Source organism: Oncorhynchus nerka, linkage group LG16 (assembly GCF_034236695.1).
Source record: "Oncorhynchus nerka isolate Pitt River linkage group LG16, Oner_Uvic_2.0, whole genome shotgun sequence".
NCBI lineage: Eukaryota > Metazoa > Chordata > Actinopteri > Salmoniformes > Salmonidae > Oncorhynchus > Oncorhynchus nerka.
This window is the reverse complement of record NC_088411.1, coordinates 25,237,160-25,262,573: the sequence shown is the minus strand read 5'-3', so window position 1 is coordinate 25,262,573 and position 25,414 is coordinate 25,237,160. Positions and strand designations below refer to the sequence as shown.

Here is a 25,414-nt window from a genome sequence, read left to right as displayed (position 1 = left end):
TCATTAAAATGGTTAGAGCATGAGGTTGACTTTCCTCGTCCCTGATTGAAGTTGCTAGTAAAAAACTCCAACACTCTCACAGCTGTTTGATTCAAGAGCTTTTTTATAATTTCAATGAGTAACCTGACAGTACACATTCAACTACCCATTCTGGTCGGAATATAAAATCTATATGCCACTGCTGCAGTCAGATCTTTGTTCAGACGGCGAACTAGAGGAGCTCATTTTTCACTTTAGTGTGTCAGTTAATTGATACATTTCTTAGGTATAAATAGCATCCATCTGCATGTTTACAGGTGAATGCTATCTATCAAATATAAAACTGATTGAACATAAACATAACTCTGGATCAGCATTCTATAGTAAACATTATTGTTTGGCTCTCTTGTGCTTATACACTGGTACAGTATACTGTATCTGCCTCATGCTCCCCAATTCTGGAATGGGGTGTCTCTCTAGTCACCATCTGGACAGCTGCAAGTCAATGTGTTATTCAGTCTAGTTTTCAGCTGTCCACTGTTCACTCAGTGCTTCAAAGACTGATTATGAATTAATAAAGAAAGACTTACATACTGTGCATATAGTAATGATGTATATTTGTAACCATTTGTCATGCTAGTTTGGTTTCTCCTTGAGTGTGGACCAGATAAGTATTTGACGAGTACAAAGGGCAAGTTACTTGTACACTATCACTAACAGCCTTACTAAATGACATTGACTAAGGTTTAAACAAAGTTGGAAAACTCTGACCAGCACATTTTCCAGGGGGGGGGGGTCTTTTTTTGACAGAGGGTTCTTTCTTCCTAAAATAAATTACCATCAAGATGAGGGTAGTAATTTGTGATTACCGGGTGTGTCTTTGTCTCACTTAGTGAGGTACCACAGGGAGACAGTTGCATGTTGCATCAGGCCAAGAATACTCACAAAGTTTGCAGTGAGACTACTTAGAGAACTTGAGGTCAAACATTGTGTGCATGTACTGTATGTCAAAGAGAAAACGCAAGAGAAGTAACTCTAGTACTCAATGTTGGATGTTTTGGGTGACATGTTATGGTGTATGTGGATATCACAAAGACACTTCTACGTTATGTTAATTATTTCATACATTATTTATTTAGGAAAAATATTTAGTTGATTTCCTTAATGGGCAACAGTGATAAAACATTTCCAATAGCTTCTGTACAATGCTTCTTAAATACATTTATGTTGGAAAACAAAGTCACATTGACCTGAAGTGCCTTATATACATTATACATATTTGCAAAACAAACAAAATGAACTTAAATTATATCAAAATGTACTCTACAAAAATCACAAACAAATGGAACACAATGTAATTAAATTAAAAGAATACATCTTTGAGAAAAAAGCAACAGTATTTTAACAAATTTGAAGGTAGTGTTTTCCCCTCTCTAAACCAATTCAGAAGACTGGCTCAAAGGATTTACAAATACACACTGCAGTCAGTGCATACTCATTATACTCATTATTAACTCAAATGTGTATGTTTACATACATATTAAAAGCAACCCTCCATAGTGCAATGAGGTAAAAAACTGTCCTCACAGGCAGTGCAACAAGTCCATATTACGCACGTTCCTGGGAAACATAACTTGTGAGAGCGCGGGCCAGTGTGGTCCAACATCCTTTTTATCTGCAGTCACTGTGCTTACTTCAGTTGAGAACCAGCTCATTCTGAATATCACTTTCAATGTCTTAGTCTCACAGCAGCAGTTACACGAAGGGAAACCTTCCCCCTGGGTTTGAGCAGCATTCACCGGAGTAAAACCTCCTGTAGAGAAGACGAGCTACAGCTCAGCTGTGGTGTTAAACCTGGGAAAGACAAGAGGGAAAGATGCTTTAGTTTCAGAGTGTTGAGCCATTCGCGGACCAGAGAAAACAAAATATGCAAACTGAAAAGAGATATTAGCAGTGGTGAAAAAGAGCCAACACAACTCACCTCAGTCGCAATGATACATTCGTCTTTCTCGTCTGATATGACGTAGACTGACTGGTACTTTGTGTCATTGCACATCGATGCTTCGTTGCATGTCGACTCCTCTGGACGTTTCTTTTCTGAGGCGTCACTGAGAACACAAGAAAAATAAATACATTAATATCAACATTCACCAAGACTCCTCAGACAGAAGCATGACTACTCCCATATGTGGCACATAATTTATATCCAAATGTGTAGATATTCACCTCTTTAAACTTTTTCTGTGTTTATCTTCGAAATCACTGTCCGAACACAGAGATTCTGAACAATTTGATTCGGAACACTTTGCCTCGCTCTTATCTTGGTCCTCTTTCGACACATCTTCTGGCTTCAGCTCATGCACCAGATTATAATCCGTTGACGAGTATCGGGACTTGTAGCCATTCTGCTCTCCTCCAGCATTGTCCGGGTGAAAGTCCACTTTCTTATTGGTGTTCTTGACCCCCGTCGTGCCGATCACGCTGACAGATAGGTCCTTGTCAGGTCGTTGACAGTTGTTGGCCAGGTTGTTCATGGTCTCACTCTCACTGTGGTTGTCTCCCTGCTGACTCCTCTGCTGCACCTTGACCCGGATGTAAACTACCAGCACGGCACAGGCCACCAGCAGCAGCAGCGCCAGGATAATCCCAGCACACACCGCGGTCCAGGGGAATGTGCCTTGGTCCTGGTCATCAGAGTATCTCTTATCAGCTCCCTCTAACCCGGGCTGTCCCTGGGGGTGCGCTGGCAGGAGGAACTGGCAGTTATGGCCGCCGTAGCCTGGCACACAGGCGCACACGTAGCGGTTTTTCCTCTCGTGGCAGGTGGCTCCGTTGTGGCAGGGATTGTGCTCACATTTGCTGATGGGCGAGCTGCAGTTCTTGCCGGTGTATCCAGGTGGGCAGGTGCAGGTGTAATCGTTCATGCCATCCGAGCATGTGCCACCGTTCTGGCAGGGGTAGTTGGCGCACTCGTCAATGTTGTCCTCACAGTTGGCTCCGGAGAAGCCCTCAGGGCACTGGCACATGTAGGAGTTCACAAGGTCCATACACTGAGCACCTGGAGACATTAGAAAGACATGTTAACCCCCTGTTCCAGTATTCATTCATGTCCTCATACTTACAGTAGAAAGATTAAACTGGTAAACACAGAACTAGAGAACGTTGTTTCAGCTTACCGTTGGAACATGGGTCGGAGGTGCAGTGGTCGATCTTCTTCTCACAGTTGAATCCGGCATAGCCAAGAGGACACTGGCAGTAGTATCCTCCCTCTGGGTTGTCAGCACAGCGTCCGCCATTAAAGCAAGGCCCATCGGCACAGGTCATGGCACTGAGCTCACAGTTATTGCCATAGAAGCCAGGGGGGCAGGTACATTTGTAGGTGTTTTCTTGATCCTGTCAGAGGAAAGACAAAGCACTTGCTTAGCAAAAGTTACAACTCCCTAACGACTTGTTATTAACTTGTTATCAACATGCTACATTCACCAGAAGGAATGCTTGCCAGCTCTAGCATAGAAGAACCACAGACTATGTGACATTACATCACTGAGAAATGCTTTCTAATGTAACTAATGAGGGGCAGCTCAGCCAAACTACTTACAGTGCAGCTTCCCCCATTCCGGCAGGGGTTGTCAGAACATTTGTTGACCTCAATCCCACAGCTGGCCCCAGAGAAGCCGGGTTTACAGGAGCAGGTGTAGCTACCCTGGCCAGTATTGGTACAAGTGGCTCCATTCATGCAGGGCTTGTGGTGTGTGCAGTAGTTGAGATCTGAAACAGACAATGGCACATGTGGCTTAGTCTTCTGAGAGTTAATGTACAGTGATATCCAGGATGTTTTACGACTTATTTTGAGGCGAAGAAAACACCCCCCACCAATGTTTTCACCAAGTTCGGATTGCAGTGTCCTATTCTCTGAACCTGATTGGTATAGTGCCTTAAAGAACAGATACTGTATGCTGTAGAGTCTGAATATGGTGGATAATGACAGAAGAGCACTAGTCAGTTGCATATGGGAGATAAACAGAACTCACCTTGGTTGCAGAAGAGGCCACCCCATCCCTCCAGGCAGTTACACTGCCATGGCTGCTGGCAGGTGCCGTGAAGACATCCTGGGTAGCGGATGCAGTCATCACAGTAACGCCCACTGAAGCCAACTCTACACCTGTACCCACACACAATGCAAATTGTTAGATGGCATATATGAAACTATACCAAATTGTGATCCTGTTGACTGGTGTTTAACACATTGCTGGACAGGTCATTGGGACTTACTTGCATTCACCAGGCTTGTCACAGAACCCGTGCTCCTCACCACAACCAGGAAGACAGATCGCTGTAATGAAAGAAACCATCACACGTGAATCATGGGAATCTAACTCATTGGAACATGTGTTTATACCAGCATAGCTTCTTTTCAGATGGGCCCTTTTCATTAAACACTGGCTAATTCATTTCAGTGGGCTGGTGGCCCCATTAGCCATTACCTAGAAAATACGCTCCCCTTGTCACCAGGGGGACCAACATTCTGCTTAACACAGTTGCTCCCACACAAAAGATTCACACACAAAGGCTTCTTTTTCTCCTAACTATGGGTCAGAAGTCCCTTTTTTTCTTTTCTGCTCATACAGCCCCTCCCCTTAATGTCCCCGAGTCTGTGCAGATAAGAGTGGACAGCTGGTGTACATGGTGCCAGTGCAGGACAGCTGCTCCATTGTCTACTCTCACTCAGCAGCTGCCCGCTTCCAACAATGCCTCACCGCACTAAGCCAATCAATGCCAAGCGCACTGCCAAGTAGCCAATCAGGCATTACATTTAATCTATGGCACGCGTGTGATTATTCGGCAAACTTCTCTCATTTAAATTTGCCTAAACAGTAGCATAGACACCTGTTGCAACCCAAATGTTTGATAAGTGAAACTATTTGGTAATAACACATCATGTATTCTGACTAAAGACTGCAAATTAACCACATTAAGAATACTTTTGTCAAAGAAAAAGAAAAATGGAACAACAAATGTTAAAGTAGGCTAAGTATGGGAAAGGAAAAGTAAGGAGGGTGCAGTCTACTTACGTTCTGTGCAGTAGGTTCCCTTCCATCCTGAGTTGCAGATGATCTCACCACGTTCCCCACAGGTGAAGTGACCGAAGGCATCATCTCGTGGACGGCAGAAAACAGAACAGCCCTCCCCGTAGTAATGCTCATCACAAACAAATCGGTAGGAGTACTTCAGCTCTGTTCTTCCACTAGTCTGTAAATCAGAGGACCACTCATCTCCCACTGTCAGATGCCTCTGAGTGGTGAAGCGACTGATCAGACGTTCAGGGTTATCTGAAAATTGTGAATACAGGAATTAGTACATATATCCCCGATACATATTTACAATTAATGATGATGTACATTTGTTTGGTGACCTGTTGCACTCTATGGAATTTACCTGTTGAAAGATCATCATCGGAATCTGTGTGTAGGGCCTCAATGATCAGAGAGAATGTCCCCTGTTGAGAAAAAAAAGAAGGAGAAAAAAAATCGAATTATGAACAACTGTGCCAAAGGGTTATAAGATGCTGAGGCACCACTGTCCATAAACATCAGGCTATTTCACATGTGAAGGTTGGCATCTGTTAGGCCTAACAATAGAGGTGTGCCACCTTTAGGCTTCACACTTAATTCAACCACTTTCACACTTACTCATAGCTGTAAAATGAAACGTTTCGGAATTTCACGCAGAGCTGCCAATTATATGCCATCTATGAGGATGTGAAGTTTCCCACCCTGATAACATTTGTTAAACGTGCCCAAGTCCCCCTCCTGTCCTAATATAGGCTACATTTGACGACCGTTATTGACATTGTCAATGCCCCATAAGTGGTGAACCCTGAGCAAAGGGACAAAGCCGACGTTGTATAATTTTACAAAAATGTGCTGAAACGCTCACCGGCCAAGTGAATCCAAAAGAAAATGGAATAGGATTGGCGAATGCTTCTGCAGTTGTTTCAGGCACTTGGAAGGAGTTTGATCCGAGGACAGGAGTCACCGCACCGCCATAGGTACAAGGGGGTTCCGGTGTTACGTTAACTTGATAATGCTTCAAGCAGATTCTAAAAAACGTTTTGCATTCACACTGCTGAATCCCAGAGGCTCCTTTGCAGCAGTTTGTATTGCCTGTCACTCCTTTCTTGTTGAGAAACTCTTGTAACTTCAACTCGAAAACGCCTGAACCAAGACCCTGTAAAAACACAATAAAAACATTAAGGTTGTAATATGTTTTCGATATGTACACATGACTAATGAATATGCCTACACTTAAATTACAAATCAATTCAAGGGAGAGTCAAATTCGCAATACCTGGCATATCAAGACACAAAGGATGACAGCTATCGCGAGCGACTGGCGTCCCATTGTGGTGAGAATATTCAATAAATAGTTAAATGTCCACGAGCCAGGGCAATTTATGTATGACCCAGCTCAGAAAATCATCGAGAAAGTTATTTTCCGTTATCAAAAGTCCCAATTAAAAAATTCGGAAGGTCTTCAGACGTTTTGAATGGAACTGGAGTTTATCTCGATGCTTCTCAGTGTATCTTCCTGAACAACGTTTACAGTACAATGTAATCCTCAACAGTGGTGCTGGTGACGAAAAAATCCCGACGAAGAATGTGGGAATAAACTCGAAATTCCGTGCCAAGGCGTTAATTCCAATCCAGTTATGAGATGATGCAGTTCAACACAACTTCTGATTTGAGGGTGCAAAGGAGACAACCCAATTTTAGGGTTGATTGTGTTTTATTTATTTCCCCTTGATTGATAATGAGAAAAAGTTGTACTGATCCAAAACACTTCCCCAAGGCTTTCTCAGTTATTTTCCCTATGTAGCTATGCGTGTGTCTGATATCCCAGCCAGTCTGCGGCTGGTTATATACAGACTGCGCTGCTAGAGTAATGAGATGCAAATGAGCTACTCCCCAATCTGGCTCGAGCTGTCACAAAGGGACACTTTTCAAAACCTCCCTCTCAAAAGATCGCCAAATGGTCACTGAGCTGTAAAATGTGCAACCCTCCTTCCCCATGGCACAAAACAAAACATTCTCATTTACATTCCAACAAATTTTTAACCTTCAAGAATCCTTTACATCCCTCTCTGACATAAACCTCAAATTACATCACAGAACATCTCCACATCGTAAGACCCATGTAGGCTCCATGTACCCGTTCCAAATAGCTCAGGTCTCCAATGTAAGATTATTTCAAACTTCTTTTCAGTTTTTCATCCCCATTTTCTCTGAAACTTTGCTTTTGATTTCATTTTTTTATTTTGTTATTGTTTGCCAACATAAACTGTTTGTTCACACCATTACAATTAGTTTATTTAACCACAATGTAAAACTAATGGTCAACATGAAGTTACATGTAATCAAAAGGAAAAATCGATCAACTAATAGCCTAAACAGGTTTTCCCATAGCTCTTGAAAAATCTTGCCCAAAACTAAGGATATTATCTCGATATAATTCAATATAACCAAACTACACAAATGTAGATGCTTGCACTTTACGCATGTACCATGGGTTTCCTCAACACTTTTAGGAGTTTTGAAAACTTTTAGCTTCAACAGGTGAATTGCTTTCATTTTTATTTATTTTTTACAACTGTAAATATTGTGTTGACTTTAAGCATATATGTATAGATTTTCCATTATCCATTCTTATACACTGGGCAGTAAAAACTGAGCTGGTGTGTGTCATTCGCGTGGCTGTCATTAAGGCACTTTGTTATTGTGCGGGGGTAAGAATAAGTTTCTTCTTTGTTTCACTCAGCTGTATGTTAATTCAGGCAGCAGCACCTGCTCTCTCCACAATGTACTAGGGAGAAAGAGCTCCCCTCGGCGCACGCTGCCGTCCCTACAACAATGTCCAGTTAAAAAAACAAGTAGTTTGCTATTCCAGGAAAAAAAGTCGTCCCTTTTTTGATTATTTCGATATTATTCAACAACAGAGATTTTTCAACTAGGCCTAGCCTATCAAATCTGGTAAACTGACCATTCTTTTTCATTGCTGAAACTTTTAGAAACACATTTGTGTCATGTGAAAGAGGACATCATTTGTATTGGTGTCTCTAAGCTGATTACTCTGCCTCTCTCTGGTGACACTGAGAGGGTGTGTGTGTGTCGGGGTGGTCTTAATTAGGACGCTAATTGAAACGGCATTTCAATTTCTGGCGGGTGGCAACAACGACATTTACATTTTTGAGCGGAGTTTAAATACAAGGAAAGCGTTGATCCCATGCGCAATTATGCAAAGTTTTTGTTTCGTGTGTTTTAATCTACTCTTGAGTTTACTAAGACATTGTGTGTATAATGTCTGACTGATGTTTTTTTGTTTACAGTCCTTACAATGTTCAAGATATGACACATCCAAATAAAGATTTGGAATAGGTGCCTACCTTTGTACCCAAAGGAAAAGTAGTATAGAAAACATTTAAACACTATGACTAATACCATTATTCATGTGTCTACATGGCCATATGTGTTCTAAGAACTGAATTGTATTTAACCAGTTGATTCAATGCAGTAATCCGAAGGATGTGGCTCCACGTTTTTACAGGTCTTTGCTGTGTGCGCAATTCCGCGTGCTTGAGGTTTACCATTCACCACTTCCCGCAAACTTCTATCATCATATCGGTCTTCTATCAGAGATTTATTATATTGACGTGGCACACATTTCTCGATTACTGCAGCAAAGCGTAACTGAAAGGCATGGTGAAATCCTTCAGAATCATGCTCACTACACTTATTCTTTTCAAACTTAATTTATGCCACGCGATTCTGTCTTGGTTAAATCAAGCAGAAAGCTCCTTATTCGAACTCCCCCTTCTTTCTGAAGGTGGACTATGGGGAGACTGTTTAACTTAAGTGTTTCTATAGGGGGCTGTTGTACTTTAACTCCTGCCCACCAGTAGCTCCAATGAACAAAGGAGGGACTCGAGGTCTGACTATTCATCTTTTCTTTGCGCTTTAATTTTCATTGATTTTGAATACAAGGGGGAGCCCTTGGGGATTCTATCTGAAGGGCACGACACGCCTTTAGACGCGGACAGCCCCCCAAGCCAACCATCTGCTCCTCACCAAATGGCGTTTCCCCCCCAACTTCAACTGCATGTCTCTACTGTTTCTCTACATATTGCAGTCTTCATCCAAATTGGACTGGAAGCATGTTAAAGAGACTGCAACGGTATGATTCTGACCATATGGTTAGGGAAGCCAGAACTTTTTCCAGATAGATTGCTCGTGGGAACATAAACACTGTGAACATCACACCATAACAACCAGATAGGCCAACGCCTGAGTTGCTATGTTAACAGTACACTGATACAACCCAATCGTCAATTTAGGACCTTATTTGATGTACCGCGGTATGGCAATTGCTCCTTTGGATCAAAATGATGACCTGCTGTTATAACTTTGTTGCATAAATATGTTATTAGTTGTAAATAATACATGAATGCATATTGTTTTGAACAACATCAACAGACACCAGTTAATAAAAGAAGTGTCTAACGTTTTGCTTTGTCAAATAGGCATGCAGGCAACAGGTGAGATGTGCTGAGGCATCTCTTTTCTCCATCGTTTCCCTCAGTGATATAACTGAACTGGAGTACAGACATAAGACGTAGTTTGTTTAGTGCGCTGAACCTCCAGGCCTAGATTTATTTTAGGACAGTGGATCTCTCGTCGGCATCCTGTGTGATGCTGCAAAGGCTTGTGTTGATTACAATGATAAAGAATCTGTCGCGTGGCTCGATTGCTTCCAGATGAAGGATAGGCAACAGCGGAGCATCATCCCATGACGACAGAAACTCAATAGCAAATCATCTGTTCGCTTTGGCCCTACCCCTATTTTAATGACAATAGCCTACCCGTGTTTTTACCTGTGATTCTATGAACGAGATGGGATTCATTTGTCTTCAAGAAGTCAGATTACTCTGGCCAGCTGCTCTGTGAGTGGACAAAAACACATTTCAAAAAGGTCGTATGTTGTTGGGGTCATGGGGGGAGATTGGGGTAACTTTGTTTGTGTGGGTCTGTGTGTGAGAGCGCGCGTGCGCGCTTGTATTTGTGTGCATTCTTTAGGACGGATTTGTACTGCTGAGCCACTCTAGAATTCTTTAGCAGAATGGTGGGCAGGCGCGTGCTTTACCGAGAACATCTGCCTCTCTTCTGGGTATTTAAAAAAAACTTGTGTGTCAAGGGTGGATCCTTGGGGGGGTGAAGAAAGTCAATAAAAGGTTAGAGGTGATCCACACTGCAATATCAAGACGTAGGCCTAGGTCTATAACCTAGTCATGTAAGCATATGAGCATGAGAAAACCCCATATTCAATGGATTAGAGGTATAGCATATATTAAGGCCTCTGGGCCTACAAATTAAAGTATGCACTGCAAAATAGTTTGCATCGTTGTATTATCAACTAAAATAAATACATAGCCTAAGGTAGGCTAAAATAGGCCTAATAAATTAGCAGAAAAATATTGTTGTGACTTTGTATGCTGCAGTCTTTTTTGTTTTTAGCCAATTGCATCCCTACCCCCATAAAATCAACCACCTTCGCTATTTCACCCTCAGGATGAGCTCCAGCGATAAAATACCATCAAACCGTTGTTATGAGCCCCTCACCCCAATTCTGCAATCTGAATTACGACACAACGCCATCCCACTGAATGGTGGATTTAACGGGGCGGTGCCCCTTTAGAATGGCTCCCCATGTCCCTGGGAGCATCTGCCCAGAGATGAACAGATGTAAGCACCTGTGGTGACAGCCCGCATATGCTCTTACCCATTCACACTTTTCAAGACACTGACACAATAGAAGATAGAGCTTTGTGTGCGCAGTAATATAACTCCTGGATGATCTATTTCTCCTCAACAGCAGTAGGCCGTAACATCAATTCAATATTATGTCTAGTTAACCAACTTCACTATTGATTAAACGCTTTCCTCAACAATTTCAAAAGGTTAAACAATTATTAGGGTATGAAGAGGGACAACATTTAAGTTAGGCCTGAATCATAACCTAGGCCTACTTCTTATTAAATAGGTTAAAGCTTTATGTAGCAAGGTCCCTAACGGATACTCTGGTGATGTTTCAAAAACCGAAACAAATGTTGCAGACTCGAGTTACCTTGTTGCAGAACGTTAGAGTCTTCATCCAGGTTGTATCACGACCGACCGTGATTGAGTCCCATAGGGCGGCGCTCAATTGGCCCAGCGTTGTCCGATGTTGGCCGTCAATGTAAATAAGAATTTGTTATTAACTGACTAGCCTAGTTAAATAAAGGTTAAATAAATGAAATATAAAAACAAAACAAACAAAATAAACAGTGTAAAAGTTCAACAAAAGGTATCCTTGCGTGCACGTGTGTTTTTGGCTCTTACGTGCTGACGCAACTCCGCGTCCAGTTCAAAACAGGAAGTGGTCCTATCTGCTGAAGACGAGCTAGCACATATGCTGCTACGTTATCTTAACGCTGAAGTAAGTAAGACCACATTAAGGAAGGCTATTTGGTGCATCACGTACACACAGTTATGCAGACTGCAATACATTGAATACAGTCCAAACCCATAGTTGCTTGCCAGGCCCAGGGGTTCTTTAGCTAGCTAGGTAGCTACTGTTACATGCAAGTCCTGCAGACTGAAATGCATGGACAGGGAGGCATAACTAAGCGCGCGCAAAGTGAGCGTGCACCTTTGAACCTGTTTAAATTGTTGTGAAAATTATTTCCCTGAATATTCTGTGAGCATTATCCATTTAGTCAGTCATTAATTCACTTGAATGATATACATTTACTGGTATGAGCTTGTGTAAAATATTGCTCCTTTCAGAATATCTCCGCACACTATTTAAAACGTATTTATCTCATTTGTTTGTCTTTGTAGCAGGAATGGGTGTAAAAGGCTTGCAGTATTTTATGGAGAAATGTTGTCCAGAAACCTGTGTGATGGTGGACTTCAGGGAGATGGCAAGGCAGTATGTCAACAGTCACCAACAGGGCAGTAGCACCCCTCTTCCTACACTGGTGGTGGATGGCATGGCCTGTCTGAGGCACTGGTACAGTTGTCAAGCTTGGGTGTATGGTGGTCAGTGGAAAGAGTATATGCATTGCCTGAAGGAGTTTGTGGGTGCATTCATGACTGCAGGTATCCGACTTGTGTTTTTCTTCGACGGGGTAGTGGAAGAAGAAAAACGGGCGGAGTGGGTGAATCGGCGACTGAAGGTCAATGAGGAGGTTGCCAGGTTGTTCCACTATTTAAAGTATCATGGTCAACAGCCTGGCCGGGAGCTGTTCTGCCTCCCCTCAGGGCTGGCCACCTTCTCTCGCTTTGCCCTCAAGTCTCTGGGCCAGGAGACCTGGTGCTCTGTTCGCGAGGCCGACTATGAGATCGCCAGCTTTGCCCTCCGTCACAACTGTATGGGCATCCTGGGGCAGGACACAGACTTCATCATCTATGACTCAGTCCCCTATCTGTCTGTGGCTCAGCTAAGGCTAGACACCATGACCACCGTGCTGTTTTCCACAGACAAATTGTGCCACGCCCTCCAACTGCAGAAGAGTGAGCTCCCTCTGCTCGCGTGTCTCCTTGGTAATGACGTGGTGCCAGAGCAGCGGATGCAGCGGCTGCGTAGCGATGCCTTGGCAGCTTACAGGAGGAAATATCCACAGTCTCAACCTCAAGGGGAGAAGATTTATGCTGTAGCAGATTTCATCAGTAGCAACAAGCTGTCCAGAGAGGGAGCCCATGGTGTTAGCTGTCTGCCTCTAACAGATAGAGAGGTTCTGGAGAAAGGAGTACAGTACTATCTACTTCCTGGTCAACAGCCACTATGGGACATTAGTGATACCTCTCCTCGTAGCCCTGTGTGTCTGATGAAGAGCTACTTGAGTCCTGACATCCTCCAGGTAATTCAATATAAGAAGCAGACATACATTGTTGCAGTTTTAAAGAGATAACATAAAAAGCCCAAACAATATGATGATAGTTTTGAGTCCTGTTTTACAGGCAGCCAAAGAAAAGCACATGCGAGCAGAGTGTTTTATGGTATACAATGTACTGTATGATGGTGTGGTGGAATGCAGTAATACACTTGAAGACAGGGAGGATGCTGAGCTCACTCCACAGGCAATTGTGTATCAATCTTGCAGAGAACGCATCTACGGCATTCTGTTACCCACAAATCCAGGTATTGTATATTACGTGGTGATTACGTTCTTATTACAATATTACATGGTTATTACAACATAGCATTCTTATTTGTTGTCTGCTTTACTACCAGGCACCAACTCAATGAAGCAGGTTGCCACTTATCATGCATCTTTTCTCAGACCGTAGTGGACAGGCCCCAACTGTGAGGGAATGGTTTGTTTTTCCTGGAAACCCACTAAAGGACCCCAAAGTAGTCTCTCCCTTGCCCCTGAACCACTCTGGTATGTTGTGAATTCTTAACATTAATTTAACCACTCATGTGGAATAAGAAGTTGATTGCATATTGATGCAAAGTGCTGTAGATAGATTTATCTCACTTTGAAATAATATTTTCCTTACCATGTTGGAAAATCAGATTTGAAGCGTTTATGGTTTGGGAAGGACTCCGAAACAAAATGCCTCCGCATCTCCACCTTCTTGGCTATATTTGAGTTGGATGAATTCTCAGTGGAGCATGATCATCTGGATGGCTCTTTGATGGCTGTGCTGTGCCTTGTGACCTACATTGCCATGCAGGTGGGGAAAATACTATGTTTTAGTGTGAAGTTTTTTTTTTCTGTCTGCCTTTACAAACGCCTGTACTTCAGTCTCTTGTCTCAGTAGAGTGTTAGTCTACATGAACCAGTCTCCCCTCTGGGGTTTTACAATGTTGCCGTTGCTCTAGCTCATATTATTGGACTTTGTTATGAAAAGAGGACTGACATTATCACATAGATAATTTACCCCCCCCCCCCCCGATGCTCTGATTCAAACTTTTTCTCTGTGGTTCTCGCTAGACAATGAAGCTATCAGCGTCTAATAAGGAACAATAGTTATGTCTACTGCTGCACTTAGGGTGCTCTATGCATAATGCCCTTTTCATGTTTTCTCAGTGATTTCTCATTCTTGGATGTTTGTTTTGTATACAAGACTGTGTTTCCATTACCCTCAGACTAGAACACTTCTCATGCTTGTTTTTAGGTGGGCCACCTCTCCTTGGAAGACATAGATGCATATCTCAGCCAAGCTATCTGTGTCAGGTACAAATCCTACACAGAACTGCTTCACACAAGGGTGAGTGAGATACGCTAGTGTCCTCTGGCTGTTTCATACAAACCATTTAAGGTCTTTATAGATGCTTTATAAAAGGTTTGTCACATTTCTGAAAGTGTCAGATATAAAGACCTGTTACTTATATAGTTATACATTTGCTTATAAATTATTTGTGTAGCATCTATGTAGGCCTTATTCAGAGTTTGTGAAGACTTCATTTAGCTTTTAAAGTTGTTTGTTTTAAAGTGGGACCCTTCTATTTTCGAAAATCTGAAGAAAGTTGGAAGGCATAGAAGTCTTTCCAGTATATGCTCTGCATCTTTATACTACTCATCCAAGTCTTCTAATTTTGCATGTGAGGACAACCTGCTAATTAGGTTGGAGAGTGTATAGTGTATAGCCCATGATCATATGGCTCCTACCCAGTCATTGAGGTGGACTAAGAGACAATAGACTGAGAGACAATAGCAGGTAGGGTGCACTGATTTTATTTGGCCCACCCTAAGTCTTGTGAATGTCTGTCTCCACACCGGCAGGCATTATTCACTCACTTACATGACAACTGTGTAGACACATTCAAACAAATGCATCCCTAACCACACCCAAGACAACAACAAGAGAATGAGGCTGGGAGAATTGGATAGTCAAAAAGCAGTTTTTCCACGATACAGCAAGTCCCACAGAAGAAACTCGGTTGACTCTCTCAATATGCAAGAAGATGCAGCAGGAGAAACTGCTGGGGGTGGGGGTATAATTTTGGGTTGCATTGCGACATTCCTGCCCAAACTGCTCTAATTGTGGCCTGAACCTGAGAGCGATGCTTTGGCGACGGACTCCAAGCTGTCCCTGACACTGACCACAGCAGCTATTTGCAGCTCCCCACCCTAATTTAAACCTTACTATGCCTGCTATTTCTGCCCCAGCTGCCCAGAGCGGGCGGTGGTTTTCCTGGGCCCGGGTTGATAGTGGCTACTTACAGTAGAGATAATGGATGATAGCAATGACAAATTAAAGCTTAGTGGGAGACATTCAGGAAGCCACCTCCTGATTTACAGTGCCTCCATAGCGTCCTCCTTAAAGCTAGCATCAGTCAGTTTCTCTTTTCTTGTCAAATCAGGATTGTTACTGTTACTCTGATATTAATAGAAATCGACTCACTGTGCACACTATCATGTGTAACTCTCCATTCTTTCTCTTGAGATCATTGAACATTGTAAGGATTTTGTGTGTTTGTTTATATAACAGCTTCAGTAAACTCCAGCTTGTGTAACACTAGATCCCAGACTATATGGGGTGATTGTTTGTGTTGGGGAGATTTCTATTTAGTAAGTGCACATTAGCAGGTGTTGAATGGGTGGACTGGAGGAGGGAGCGAGAGAGGCAAATGCGCCGGGCGGGGTGGGGACCGCCTGCTGCTGGACAGATCAGAATGTGTGTAAGCTTGTCTGCCTTTCCTACTCCAGGGCTCCACGCGCACCTGTTGCCTCACACCATTGTTGCATCCCATCGGGAAGTATGTCACATCTGCCTGAAATCTCAGAAGGCCAGGGGTGGGGAGGGTCAGTGAGAGGAGGAGGGGGAGACAGATGGCAGGAGACTTTCCAGGAGCAGCCTGATACCCCTGGAGAGTCTCTATCTATCTCTCTCCTCTCTCTCTAATCTCTCTCCCCCTGCAGTGCTTTCTCATACTGGGGGAATGTCCATTCAGCCTAGGGCTGGGGATCAGGGGATGCCACTGCATTAGGGAGCTGCTGGGAGCCCGCATTCAGCCCTCATCCACACTCACACCAATAAACCCTTTTATTCAACAGCAAGGGCTCCAAATTAGACAATTCCTAGTTTCTACTAGTCATGAGTAGGGTTGTGAAATTCCAGAAACGTTCAATAAATTCCTTGGTTTTCCAGAAATCCTGGTTGGAGGATTCCAGATTTCCTGCTTATTCCCTCTGTATTCCGGGAATCCTCCAACCGGGATTTCGGGAGAACCAGGGAACTCATTGAAAGTTCCCGGAATTTTGCAACCCTGCTCATGAGACACTTGTTCGTCTAAGCTTGTACAGCAGAATGGGATGTGCGGTGCTGTTTCAAATATACACTGGTCAGATCCTCTCTTGTGTAATGGACAGGAGACGGTTGTCCTGAACACAGAGGGGTGCCCCCAGGAGTGTTGGCTGTCTCAGGCGTCTGGTTGGAAAATATTTGAATGTTTATGCTTTGGGGAAGTTGCTGTGAGGACAGCTGCACCCATCTCCTTAAAAGACATGGTTCTTCCCAACTTTTACCCTCTTCACTGAGGGTGGATCCATGGCTGGAGATTAGTATTCTTACTTCAGCATTTAGAGAAAAAAACACCAAATTTTGGAAAGGAGGTTTGACTAAGTTTAGAAATGTTCAAGGAAAATTGTAACTGGTTTTCTAATTGGCCAGGGATCCCACACACAAGTATGTGTTTCCTACTTAACTGCCACTTTCAACCAATGAACAGGAAAAGTGTAGCCACACATTGTCAAATTACTACGTGTCAAATTGGCCAGTTTAGGCCTATACTCTGTTTTAAACAAGCCCCAAAGTAGTAGCTTCCCTTGCTTGCCTGTATGTGTGTTTAGATATGGGATGAGTGCTTTGTTTAGGGGCAGTGTGCCTGGAAGGCACAGGCTGCTGACTGCATCCTTTTTAGCTTGATCTCTCTTAGTTTGCTTTAGCTGAAGCTGTGTTTGAATGGGGAGCAGGCGGGAGGCAGGTTTCTGGGCTGATGTGTTTGAATGGGGAGCAGGCGGCAGGCAGGTTTCTGGGCTGATGTGTTTGAATGGGGAGCAGGCGGCAGGCAGGTTTCTGGGCTGATGTGTTTGAATGGGGAGCAGGCGGCAGGCAGGTTTCTGGGCTGATGTGTTTGAATGGGGAGCAGGCGGCAGGCAGGTCTCTGGGCTGATGTGTTTGAATGGGGAGCAGGCGGCAGGCAGGTTTCTGGGCTGATGTGTTTGAATGGGGAGCAGGGGGCAGGCAGGTTTCTGGGCTGATGTGTTTGAATGGGGAGCAGGCGGCAGGCAGGTTTCTGGGCTGATGTGTTTGAATGGGGAGCAGGCGGCAGGCAGGTTTCTGGGCTGATGTGTTTGAATGGGGAGCAGGCGGCAGGCAGGTTTCTGGGCTGATGTGTTTGAATGGGGAGCAGGCGGCAGGCAGGTTTCTGGGCTGATGTGTTTGAATGGGGAGCAGGCGGCAGGCAGGTTTCTGGGCTGATGTGTTTGAATGGGGAGCAGGCGGCAGGCAGGTTTCTGGGCTGATGTGTTTGAATGGGGAGCAGGCGGCAGGCAGGTCTCTGGGCTGATGTGTTTGGCAGGGCCTAATCAGCCCTCTTATCTCCTATGGGAGGGACCAGGTGAGACCTGAGGCTAAATACACTCCCCTACGTATTTATTTGGACAGTGAAGCTGAAACTTAATTTGTCTCTATACTCCAGCATTTAGGATTTGAGATCAAATTTTTCATATGAGGTGACAATACAGAATGTCAGTTTTTATTTGAGGATATTTTCATATCTGGTTTACCATTTAGAAGTTAAAGCACTTTATGTAAAATTGCAGATGCACAAAGATCATGCCCCCAAAACATGCTAACCTCTCACCATTACCTAAACAGGGGTTGTTAGCATTTTCTGGGGGGTATGCTATTTAGGCCTCTGTCACAATTCATTATTCAAGATTCATTCATAATTATCCGCAATCATGGTAGTATCCACATACATGTAGAAGTGTTCAGAAACATATTCTATTATTATTTACAAAAAAAGTGACTCCAAAAAGACATCCTTGTGTGGTTACATTATTTACTATTAATTTCTACTGGGCACAACATAATCTGAAACACAACCAAAACAAACTGCAAATGCATCCAACAAGTTTGTGGAGTCACAAGCTTGATGAAAGTCATTGTGTGCTAGAAATATGGGACAAAATACTAAACTTTTGACTAAATTTAATACACTATAATTGCATTTGTCCAAATACTTATGATACCTTCAAATGGGGGGGACTAGATACATAAAGTGCTTTCATGTCTAAACAGTAAAACAGATATGTATGAAAATACCCTCAAATAAAAGGTGACATTATGTACTCTCACCTCATATAAAACATTTGATCACAAATCCAAAATGCTGGAGTACAGAGCCAAATTAAACATTTTAGCGTTCCTGTCCTACTTAATATGTAGGGAATTGTACAGGGAACATCTGCCTGTTGGCTAGCTAGCTACTGCTCTTGTCATGCTGCTACCCGTGCCTCTCCTCTCTCTGTGCAGATCAACTCTCTGGGGCAGAGTTGATTTACTGTAACTTGTCTGGCTCCATAATGTATGTGCTATAGCATACTCTTCTATTGTCTTCATGCCATACAGTTAGGACGATACATTACAGAACACTCCCATAGAAACATATGGTGTAGAACAGATATGGTTGTCTGTCATGTAGAATAGAGAATCATGTGAGCTCTATTGATTCTATTTCTATCTGCTCTGCAGGTCTCTCATGTGGAGCCCCGGGCGGTTCAGCTGGGCTCTCTGTTTGTCCGAGGGCTGACCCACCTGGTGGCCGCCAACAGTGCTTGTGGATGCCCCTTCCCCATGGAACAGCTGATGCCCTGGAACACCTTTGACGGCCTGCTCTTCCACTCAAAGTACCTGCTGGCTCACACAGGGAGGCCACAGGAGGAGCTGCTGGAGGGCAATGTGAGTCAGTGTACACGGTGGTAGTAGGATTGATTATAGATATTAGCTACTGTAACGGCGGTAGGAATAATTATAGCTATAAGCTACTGTAACAGTGGTGGTAGGTTTGATTATACACTGAACCATAATATAAATGTAACATGGCACAATTTCAAAGATTTTAATGAGTTACAGTTCATATAAGGAAATCAGTCTATTTAAATAAATTCATTAGGCCCTAATATATGGATTTCACATGACTGGGATTACAGATATGCATCTGTTGCTCACAGATACCTTAAAATTAAGGTAGGAGTGTGAATCAGAAAACCAGTCAGTATCTGGTGTGACCACACATCTCCTTAACATAGAGTTGATCAGGCTGTTGATTGTGGCCTGTGGAATGTTGTCCCACTCCTCTTCAATGGCTATGTGAAGTTGCTGGATATTGTCAGGAACTGGAACATGCTGTCGTACACGTCGATCCAGAGCGTCCCAAACATGCTCAATAGGTGACATGTTTGAATGAGTATGCATGCCATGGAAGAACTGGGACATTTTCAGCTTCTAGGAATTGTGTACAGATCCTTGTGACATGGGACCGTGCATTATAATGCTGAAACATGATGTGATGGCTGCGGATGAATGGCACGACAATGGGCCTCAGGAGCTTGTCACGGTATCTCTGTGCATTCAAATTAACATAGATAAAATGGAATTGTGTTCGTGGTCTGTAACTTATGCTTGCCCATACCATAACCCCACCGCCACCATGGGACACTCGGTTCACAATGTTGACATAAGCAAACCGCTCACCCAAATGACACCATACACGCTATCTGCCTGGTACAGTTGAAACCAGGATTCTTCCGTGAGGCGAACACTTCTCCAACGTGCCAGTGGCCATCGAAGGTGAGCATTTGCCCACTGAAGTCGGTTACGACTCCAAACTGCGCTCAGGTCAATACCCTGGTGAGGACCGCGAGCACGCAGATGAGCTTCCCAGAGACGGTTTCTGACAGTTTGTGCATAAATTCTTTGTTTGTGCAAACCAAGAGTTTCATCAGCTGTCCAGGTGGCTGGTCTCAGACGATCCTGCAGGTAAAGAAGCCAGATGTGGAGGTCCTGGGTTGGAGTGGTTACACGTGGTCTGCGGTTGTGAGGCCAGTTGGACATACTGCCAAATTCTCTAAAACAACTTTGGAGGCGGATTATGGTAGAGAAATTAACATTAAATTAACTGGAAACAGCTCTGGTGGACATTCCTGCATTCAGTATGCCAATTGCACGCTCCCTCAAAACTTGCGACATCTGTGGCATTGTTGTGCACATTTTACAGTGACCTTTTATTGTCCCCAGCACAAGGTGCACCTGTGTAATGATCATGCTGTTTGATCAGCTTCTTGGTATGCCACACCTGTCAGGTGGATGGATTATCTTGGCAAAGGAGAAATGCTCACTAATGGATATAAACAAATTTGTGCATAAAATTTGAGAAATAAGCTGGGATATGTTCTTTCAGCTCATAAAACATGGGACCAACACTTTACATGTTGCTTTTTATATTTTTGTTTATTGTAGATATGAGCTACCATAACTGGTGGTAGGTTTGATTTATAGCTATTAGCTACTATGCCTGTGGTGACTATCCTCAGATGAGGCCCCAAAAGCAACTTCCAGACATTGTGGCTCCAAAGTTGTCTTTGAAACCAATAAAGTCACAATCATGTAGGGGAAACCCTACCTTGTGTGTACACTCAGCGGGGAAGTGTTTTTCTTACTGAACTTGGCTCATCTTGTTTAGGCATCCTGGGTGTCCCTGTTCCGTTTTCTGAGAGAGCTGGTCCTGGGAATCTGCAGCAGGCGTGGGCAGACCATCCAGTCCAGACCACGGATAACACATCCCGGTGAGAGACCCATTCATTTTACTAATGAAACATGTTGAGGTTCGAGTGTCGGTGAACAATGCACACAGATTTACATAAACACAGTCCATTCGTGCTAATAATGTCCTATTAATAGGTCATTCTGCCCAGTTAGTGGGTAATCACTGTTCAATATACTGTATCTACAAAACATTTGTATATGCTTATACTATTTACTAAAAAAAATCCATGACAACATGGATCCTCCTCAAAGTTATCCTGCAATGTTGGTTGATTACTGAGGCAAAGACATTGCTACTCTTTGCCACGCTCGGAGAGTCAGCCTATCATTATTATCCATATGTTCTGAATAAAAGGAAAGAATTCTAGTTGAGAGAATGTGTACTCTACCATGTAGGACTGTTGGTGCCCCTTGTGGGGGAACAATACCCAGTAGTCTCTACAGTCTATAATAAGATCCATCTGGGCCTCAGTCCATTGGCAAAGTTCCAGTGGAAGATCATTTTGGCTCCTCAAGATGCTTTGTCATAACAAGAATAATTCTGGGTTTCTTTTTATAGGATGTGATCTATATTAGGTAACATAACAAGACAACCAAATTATAACATCCCAGGACCAGCCTGTTACAAAGTCCTCAACCCCCACTGCTCATCTGGCATCCAGCGTACTGTGGTTCTTTTTGGAGATTAAAAGAACCCGGACGGAAAAATGTTCTCCATCTGTTTGTTCTCTTGACATTGAACAACACGTGAAATATGAACTACATTTTGTTTAGCTTTGGTTGCTTTTGCTTGGGCTGCTATGATTTGATTTGTAATGTCTGCTCTTTGTCCAAACACAGTATTTGAATTCATGTATGATACCCTATTTCTGTGGGCCACAAATACTATGAGATATTGAGTGTGGAAAGAGGGCTTAAGTTTGGAATAAGCGACTAGTTCTGTAAACAAAATCTAACAACTCAAAATAAGTGTTGAAGTATAGATGGGAATGGGAACTTGTCCAAAACTGTCATGCTTAGTAGGGCCAGGACGATAGCAGTATGTTGATACTCCTTAGGATCGTAGCAAGGAAACAAAACACGAAGCGGATTTAAATTATTTAGGAAAACAGGCCTAATTTTGGAAACAGACATCGTTATGTAGTCATCAAGTCACATGTATTTATTTTCCTAGCTATAGCGCACAATATTTGACACAGCAGGTTTTTAAACGGAACAAAGAGTTTTGTCTGCTTCGTGTTTTCATTTTTGCCATGGAAAAAATCTGGAGATATTGGTATCGTCACAGCCCTACAATGGTTTTCAGTAAAACATTGTTATGCTCCCAGAATATTGAGTTCCTCTGAGGTGAAACAAACATTCTGACCCTAATAACATAATGAGGCCCCTCTAATCATTAGAGTGGCTAAGTAAAAACAAGACAAAAACAGAGCCACCACGACCGTGCGTGTGTGTGTCTGCCTGTGTGTGTGTGTGTGTGTGTGTGAGGCTGATGTTTAAGAACGGGCTTTAAACATTTTTTAAAATAATTGTCTCCTTGCCAATGTTCACTTTAAGTCTCTGTCTTTCATACAAGTATTGTCCTGAGTTTATAGATCCCATATGCTGCAAAAAAAGTTTTACTTTTTTTATTCAGTGTACACAAAGGTATGTCTTCAATTTATGTCTTAGACCCAACCAGTAATCATTACCCAAGGGTTGTGGGGAGATGGTGGTGGCGCTTTGCGAGCACAGAATTGTATGGTTTGTGTTTGGAGTGATTCTTAATGTTTCGTCTCCACAGCGAAATATTTATACCAAGACTCAAACTCATAATTAAAAGAGCATTTAAATATTTTGTGTGGTGTTTTCCTCAGGGAAGCATGTGGATCACAGCGAGCAGTGGAGGGAAAGAGGAGCCCCATCGGGACAGCATGGTCCCTCTCCTCAACGCTACAGACCCCAGACCAGATCCCCATCAGGACAGCATTTTCCCTCTCCTCAACACTACAGACCCCAGACCAGATCCCCATCAGGACAGCATGGTCCCCCTCCTCAACACTACAGACCCCAGACCAGATCCCCATCAGGACAGCATGGTCCCCCTCCTCAACACTACAGACCCCAGAGCAGAGGTCCTAGAGCACAGGCACATGGTAGGCTACAGACAGGCCACTAGCTGCAGGTTGCTGCCTGGGCCAGGGCGTAGTGCCATTGAGGTTTATTCCAACCAGCCAACAACAAAGCAGTAGCAACCTAATTTGATTCTGTTGTTGGTTGAATGACTTTCAACCAGCTAACTAAAACGTAATGTTAAAAAAAAAAAAATGTTTAACTTGATTTTATTCATAATCATATATCATTCAGAATTAATAATATTTTATATTTTTCACAGAACACAACAGACCAAGATCAACACATCCAAACAGGAGGAGATACCACCTGGCACCTAGGTGAGTGTCTGCGTTTGTTATACTGTTGCATGAGCAAGCTGCATCCATTCATTCTGCATTGCCTTGAGATGTATTTTTATTCTGATTTGTCTTGCCCCTCTGTTTTTACTGTAGGTGGCAGAACCCCCATCCTGATTTCCCCTGACTGTCAGTGTTGAGTGGACATGCCTTGCTGGGACCATCTTACAGAATTGCCCTGTTAAGAGCAGCACAGCCCAACACACTCAGGGGATGTGTCTGATATTAGACTGACTTGTGTTGAACTTTGTGAACACAGTTTGTGTTACCATAACCTCACTATCAGTTGGATTGGCTTGGAGAAATGTAGGTCATGTAACTGTATGAGATATTGGTTGCAATAGGAGAGGATATGCGTCACAAGGAGAGGAAAAAGGGCTTAGTAGGTGAAAGAGGACCTGAGGTGAAAGAGGACCTGAGGGAGCAGTTACATTTCACTTGGTTTAGCATCTAAAATCCCAAAGTAAGCATTGACATACCAAAATAAGAAGGGATAGGTGAGAGTGGGGTAAGTTGAGCCACCCTTGTTTCTAGGAAACAAGACACAAAATGTGTCATTTTGACCAAATGTTTAGGAAGAGGTAATTTAATGTCTGTGAGGGAAGAAACCACATGGAAAAAGTGGTAAGCAAGTTGGGTCCTCCAAAAATATTTTCACCAAGTCAAATTGATTTAATGTGTTAGGTTTAGGTACAAGCATCATGGAAATTCTAACTAGATTCTTTTAAGATGGTTCCATACGTCATTTGAGGTCTGTATAAGCTTCAATATGAGGTCCTAAACCTAGCATAAAAGTGCATCCTTGTAGCTGTGTGGGCTAATATAGTCAAAATGTTTGCCTTGGGGTAAATTGGGCCAATGGTTGAGGCAATGGCCAGTTGAGCAAATTTAAGTATTTTCTTCCCTGGCGTAATGCAAGGCATTATCGCTGGGGATATGAGATGACAAAAAGGCCTATGTTAAAAGTGTTTTAACAAGTACAACGTGTTTGTTAGGTGCTAAACCTGTGTTTTAAAATATGCTTTAAATTATTTTAAAGTGATTGTGATTGGGTTGAATTGTGTTTGGGAAATAAAAATAGACATGGTTTTATAAGAGTAGTGGTAATATTTAATTTGGTACAGAAATGTGTAGGCAGCTTAACTTTACCCTGGCCTGTGGCTCAACTTACCCCATGCCTGTAAGTTGTGACAAGAGAGCACTTTTCTTTTTTGTATTTATGTACTTTTTACATGAATACTGATTATTATCATGGATACACAATATCCTGAAATATATGTAGATCATTGTTTGAAAGAACACTGTATTTCCCTTGATAGAGATGCTGAATTGTTTTTTTTTAATGGCTCAATTGACCCCACTTTCTTACCCCTACATTTTCTCCCTTTGCTAGGATGTTAGTCTGGGGCCAGTGGGATCTGAGGTAGTGTTCAAGTTACTCTGAATCTGAGCAAACTCCAAAGCATCACTTCAGAGGTGTGGTGAGAGATGACTTGACTTTGTTGATGTATTTATATCAAGTATCACTTAGGGTATTTTATCATTTCAATGTAATTTACTGTGATTATTCACGTAGATGTGATTGTCATCATTTTCAAAATGAAGTCATAGACCCTGAGCAAGAGCAACATCCAATGCTATCAAAACCAACCATGCTCCACTGCCATTATCAGTGTTTAGAATGCTGCCACATTCCCGACAGAAGGCAGCGAGCAGCGCTAAACTTACACTGAGAATCTCTGGGGCTACCCATGGGGAGAGAGTGTTTGGGTCTATCTGAGCTGGGTGATGACATGCATGGTGTACCATGCAGGGCCTCCCTATTCCTGACAAGGAGAACACCTGCTACAAGTGGTAATTCACATTCCCTGGTCAAAGTGGTCAAAGCACAGCTCTTTCCTCTTATCTGTAGAAAATGAAGCACATGCTGAAATTAAAAACAAAGCTATATAAACAGATGTCTTGACCTTGGTGGCAGAGCAACATATAGACTGAGCAGGGAAGAGATTCGATTTCTCCAGAAAGGAGAAAAGGACCAGGTTGTTGATACGGTGATGTCACAGGGTTCAGTATGATACTGAGCTAGATGGGCTTTTAGACAAAATAAAA

The 25,414-nt window shown here is 43.0% G+C and overlaps 2 protein-coding genes across 4 annotated transcripts; one reads left to right on the top strand and one right to left on the bottom strand.

Annotated features, from left to right (window-relative positions):
* Positions 1-1,094: 1,094 nt before the first annotated feature.
* Positions 1,095-11,634, bottom strand: LOC115144307 (delta-like protein D). Of its 2 annotated transcripts, none has more exons than XM_029685234.2 (11): positions 11,155-11,634; positions 5,917-6,207; positions 5,416-5,476; positions 5,052-5,309; positions 4,252-4,312; positions 4,011-4,141; positions 3,578-3,747; positions 3,156-3,372; positions 2,206-3,037; positions 1,961-2,087; positions 1,095-1,833 (listed from the first exon to the last, which is right to left on the bottom strand). In XM_029685234.2, exons 1-11 carry the CDS (start codon positions 11,179-11,181, stop codon positions 1,828-1,830), a joined length of 2,181 nt encoding a protein of 726 aa, XP_029541094.1. In that variant the 5' UTR covers positions 11,182-11,634; the 3' UTR covers positions 1,095-1,827. The 2 variants fall into 2 exon arrangements, with proteins under 2 accessions (XP_029541094.1, XP_029541093.1); XM_029685233.2 differs by lacking the exon at positions 11,155-11,634 and adding an exon at positions 6,328-6,893.
* On the top strand, positions 11,416-24,923 carry fam120b (family with sequence similarity 120 member B). 2 transcript variants are annotated; one of them, XM_029685231.2, is made up of 11 exons: positions 11,416-11,505; positions 11,910-12,931; positions 13,032-13,212; positions 13,355-13,456; positions 13,591-13,751; positions 14,196-14,288; positions 18,783-18,989; positions 20,773-20,875; positions 22,712-22,990; positions 23,230-23,287; positions 23,402-24,923. In XM_029685231.2, the coding sequence occupies exons 2-11, from the start codon at positions 11,915-11,917 to the stop codon at positions 23,430-23,432; spliced, it is 2,232 nt and encodes a 743-aa protein (XP_029541091.2). In that variant the 5' UTR covers positions 11,416-11,505; positions 11,910-11,914; the 3' UTR covers positions 23,433-24,923. The 2 variants fall into 2 exon arrangements, with proteins under 2 accessions (XP_029541091.2, XP_029541092.2); XM_029685232.2 differs by having other exon boundaries at positions 11,446-11,505; positions 11,913-12,931.
* Positions 24,924-25,414: the final 491 nt, after the last annotated feature.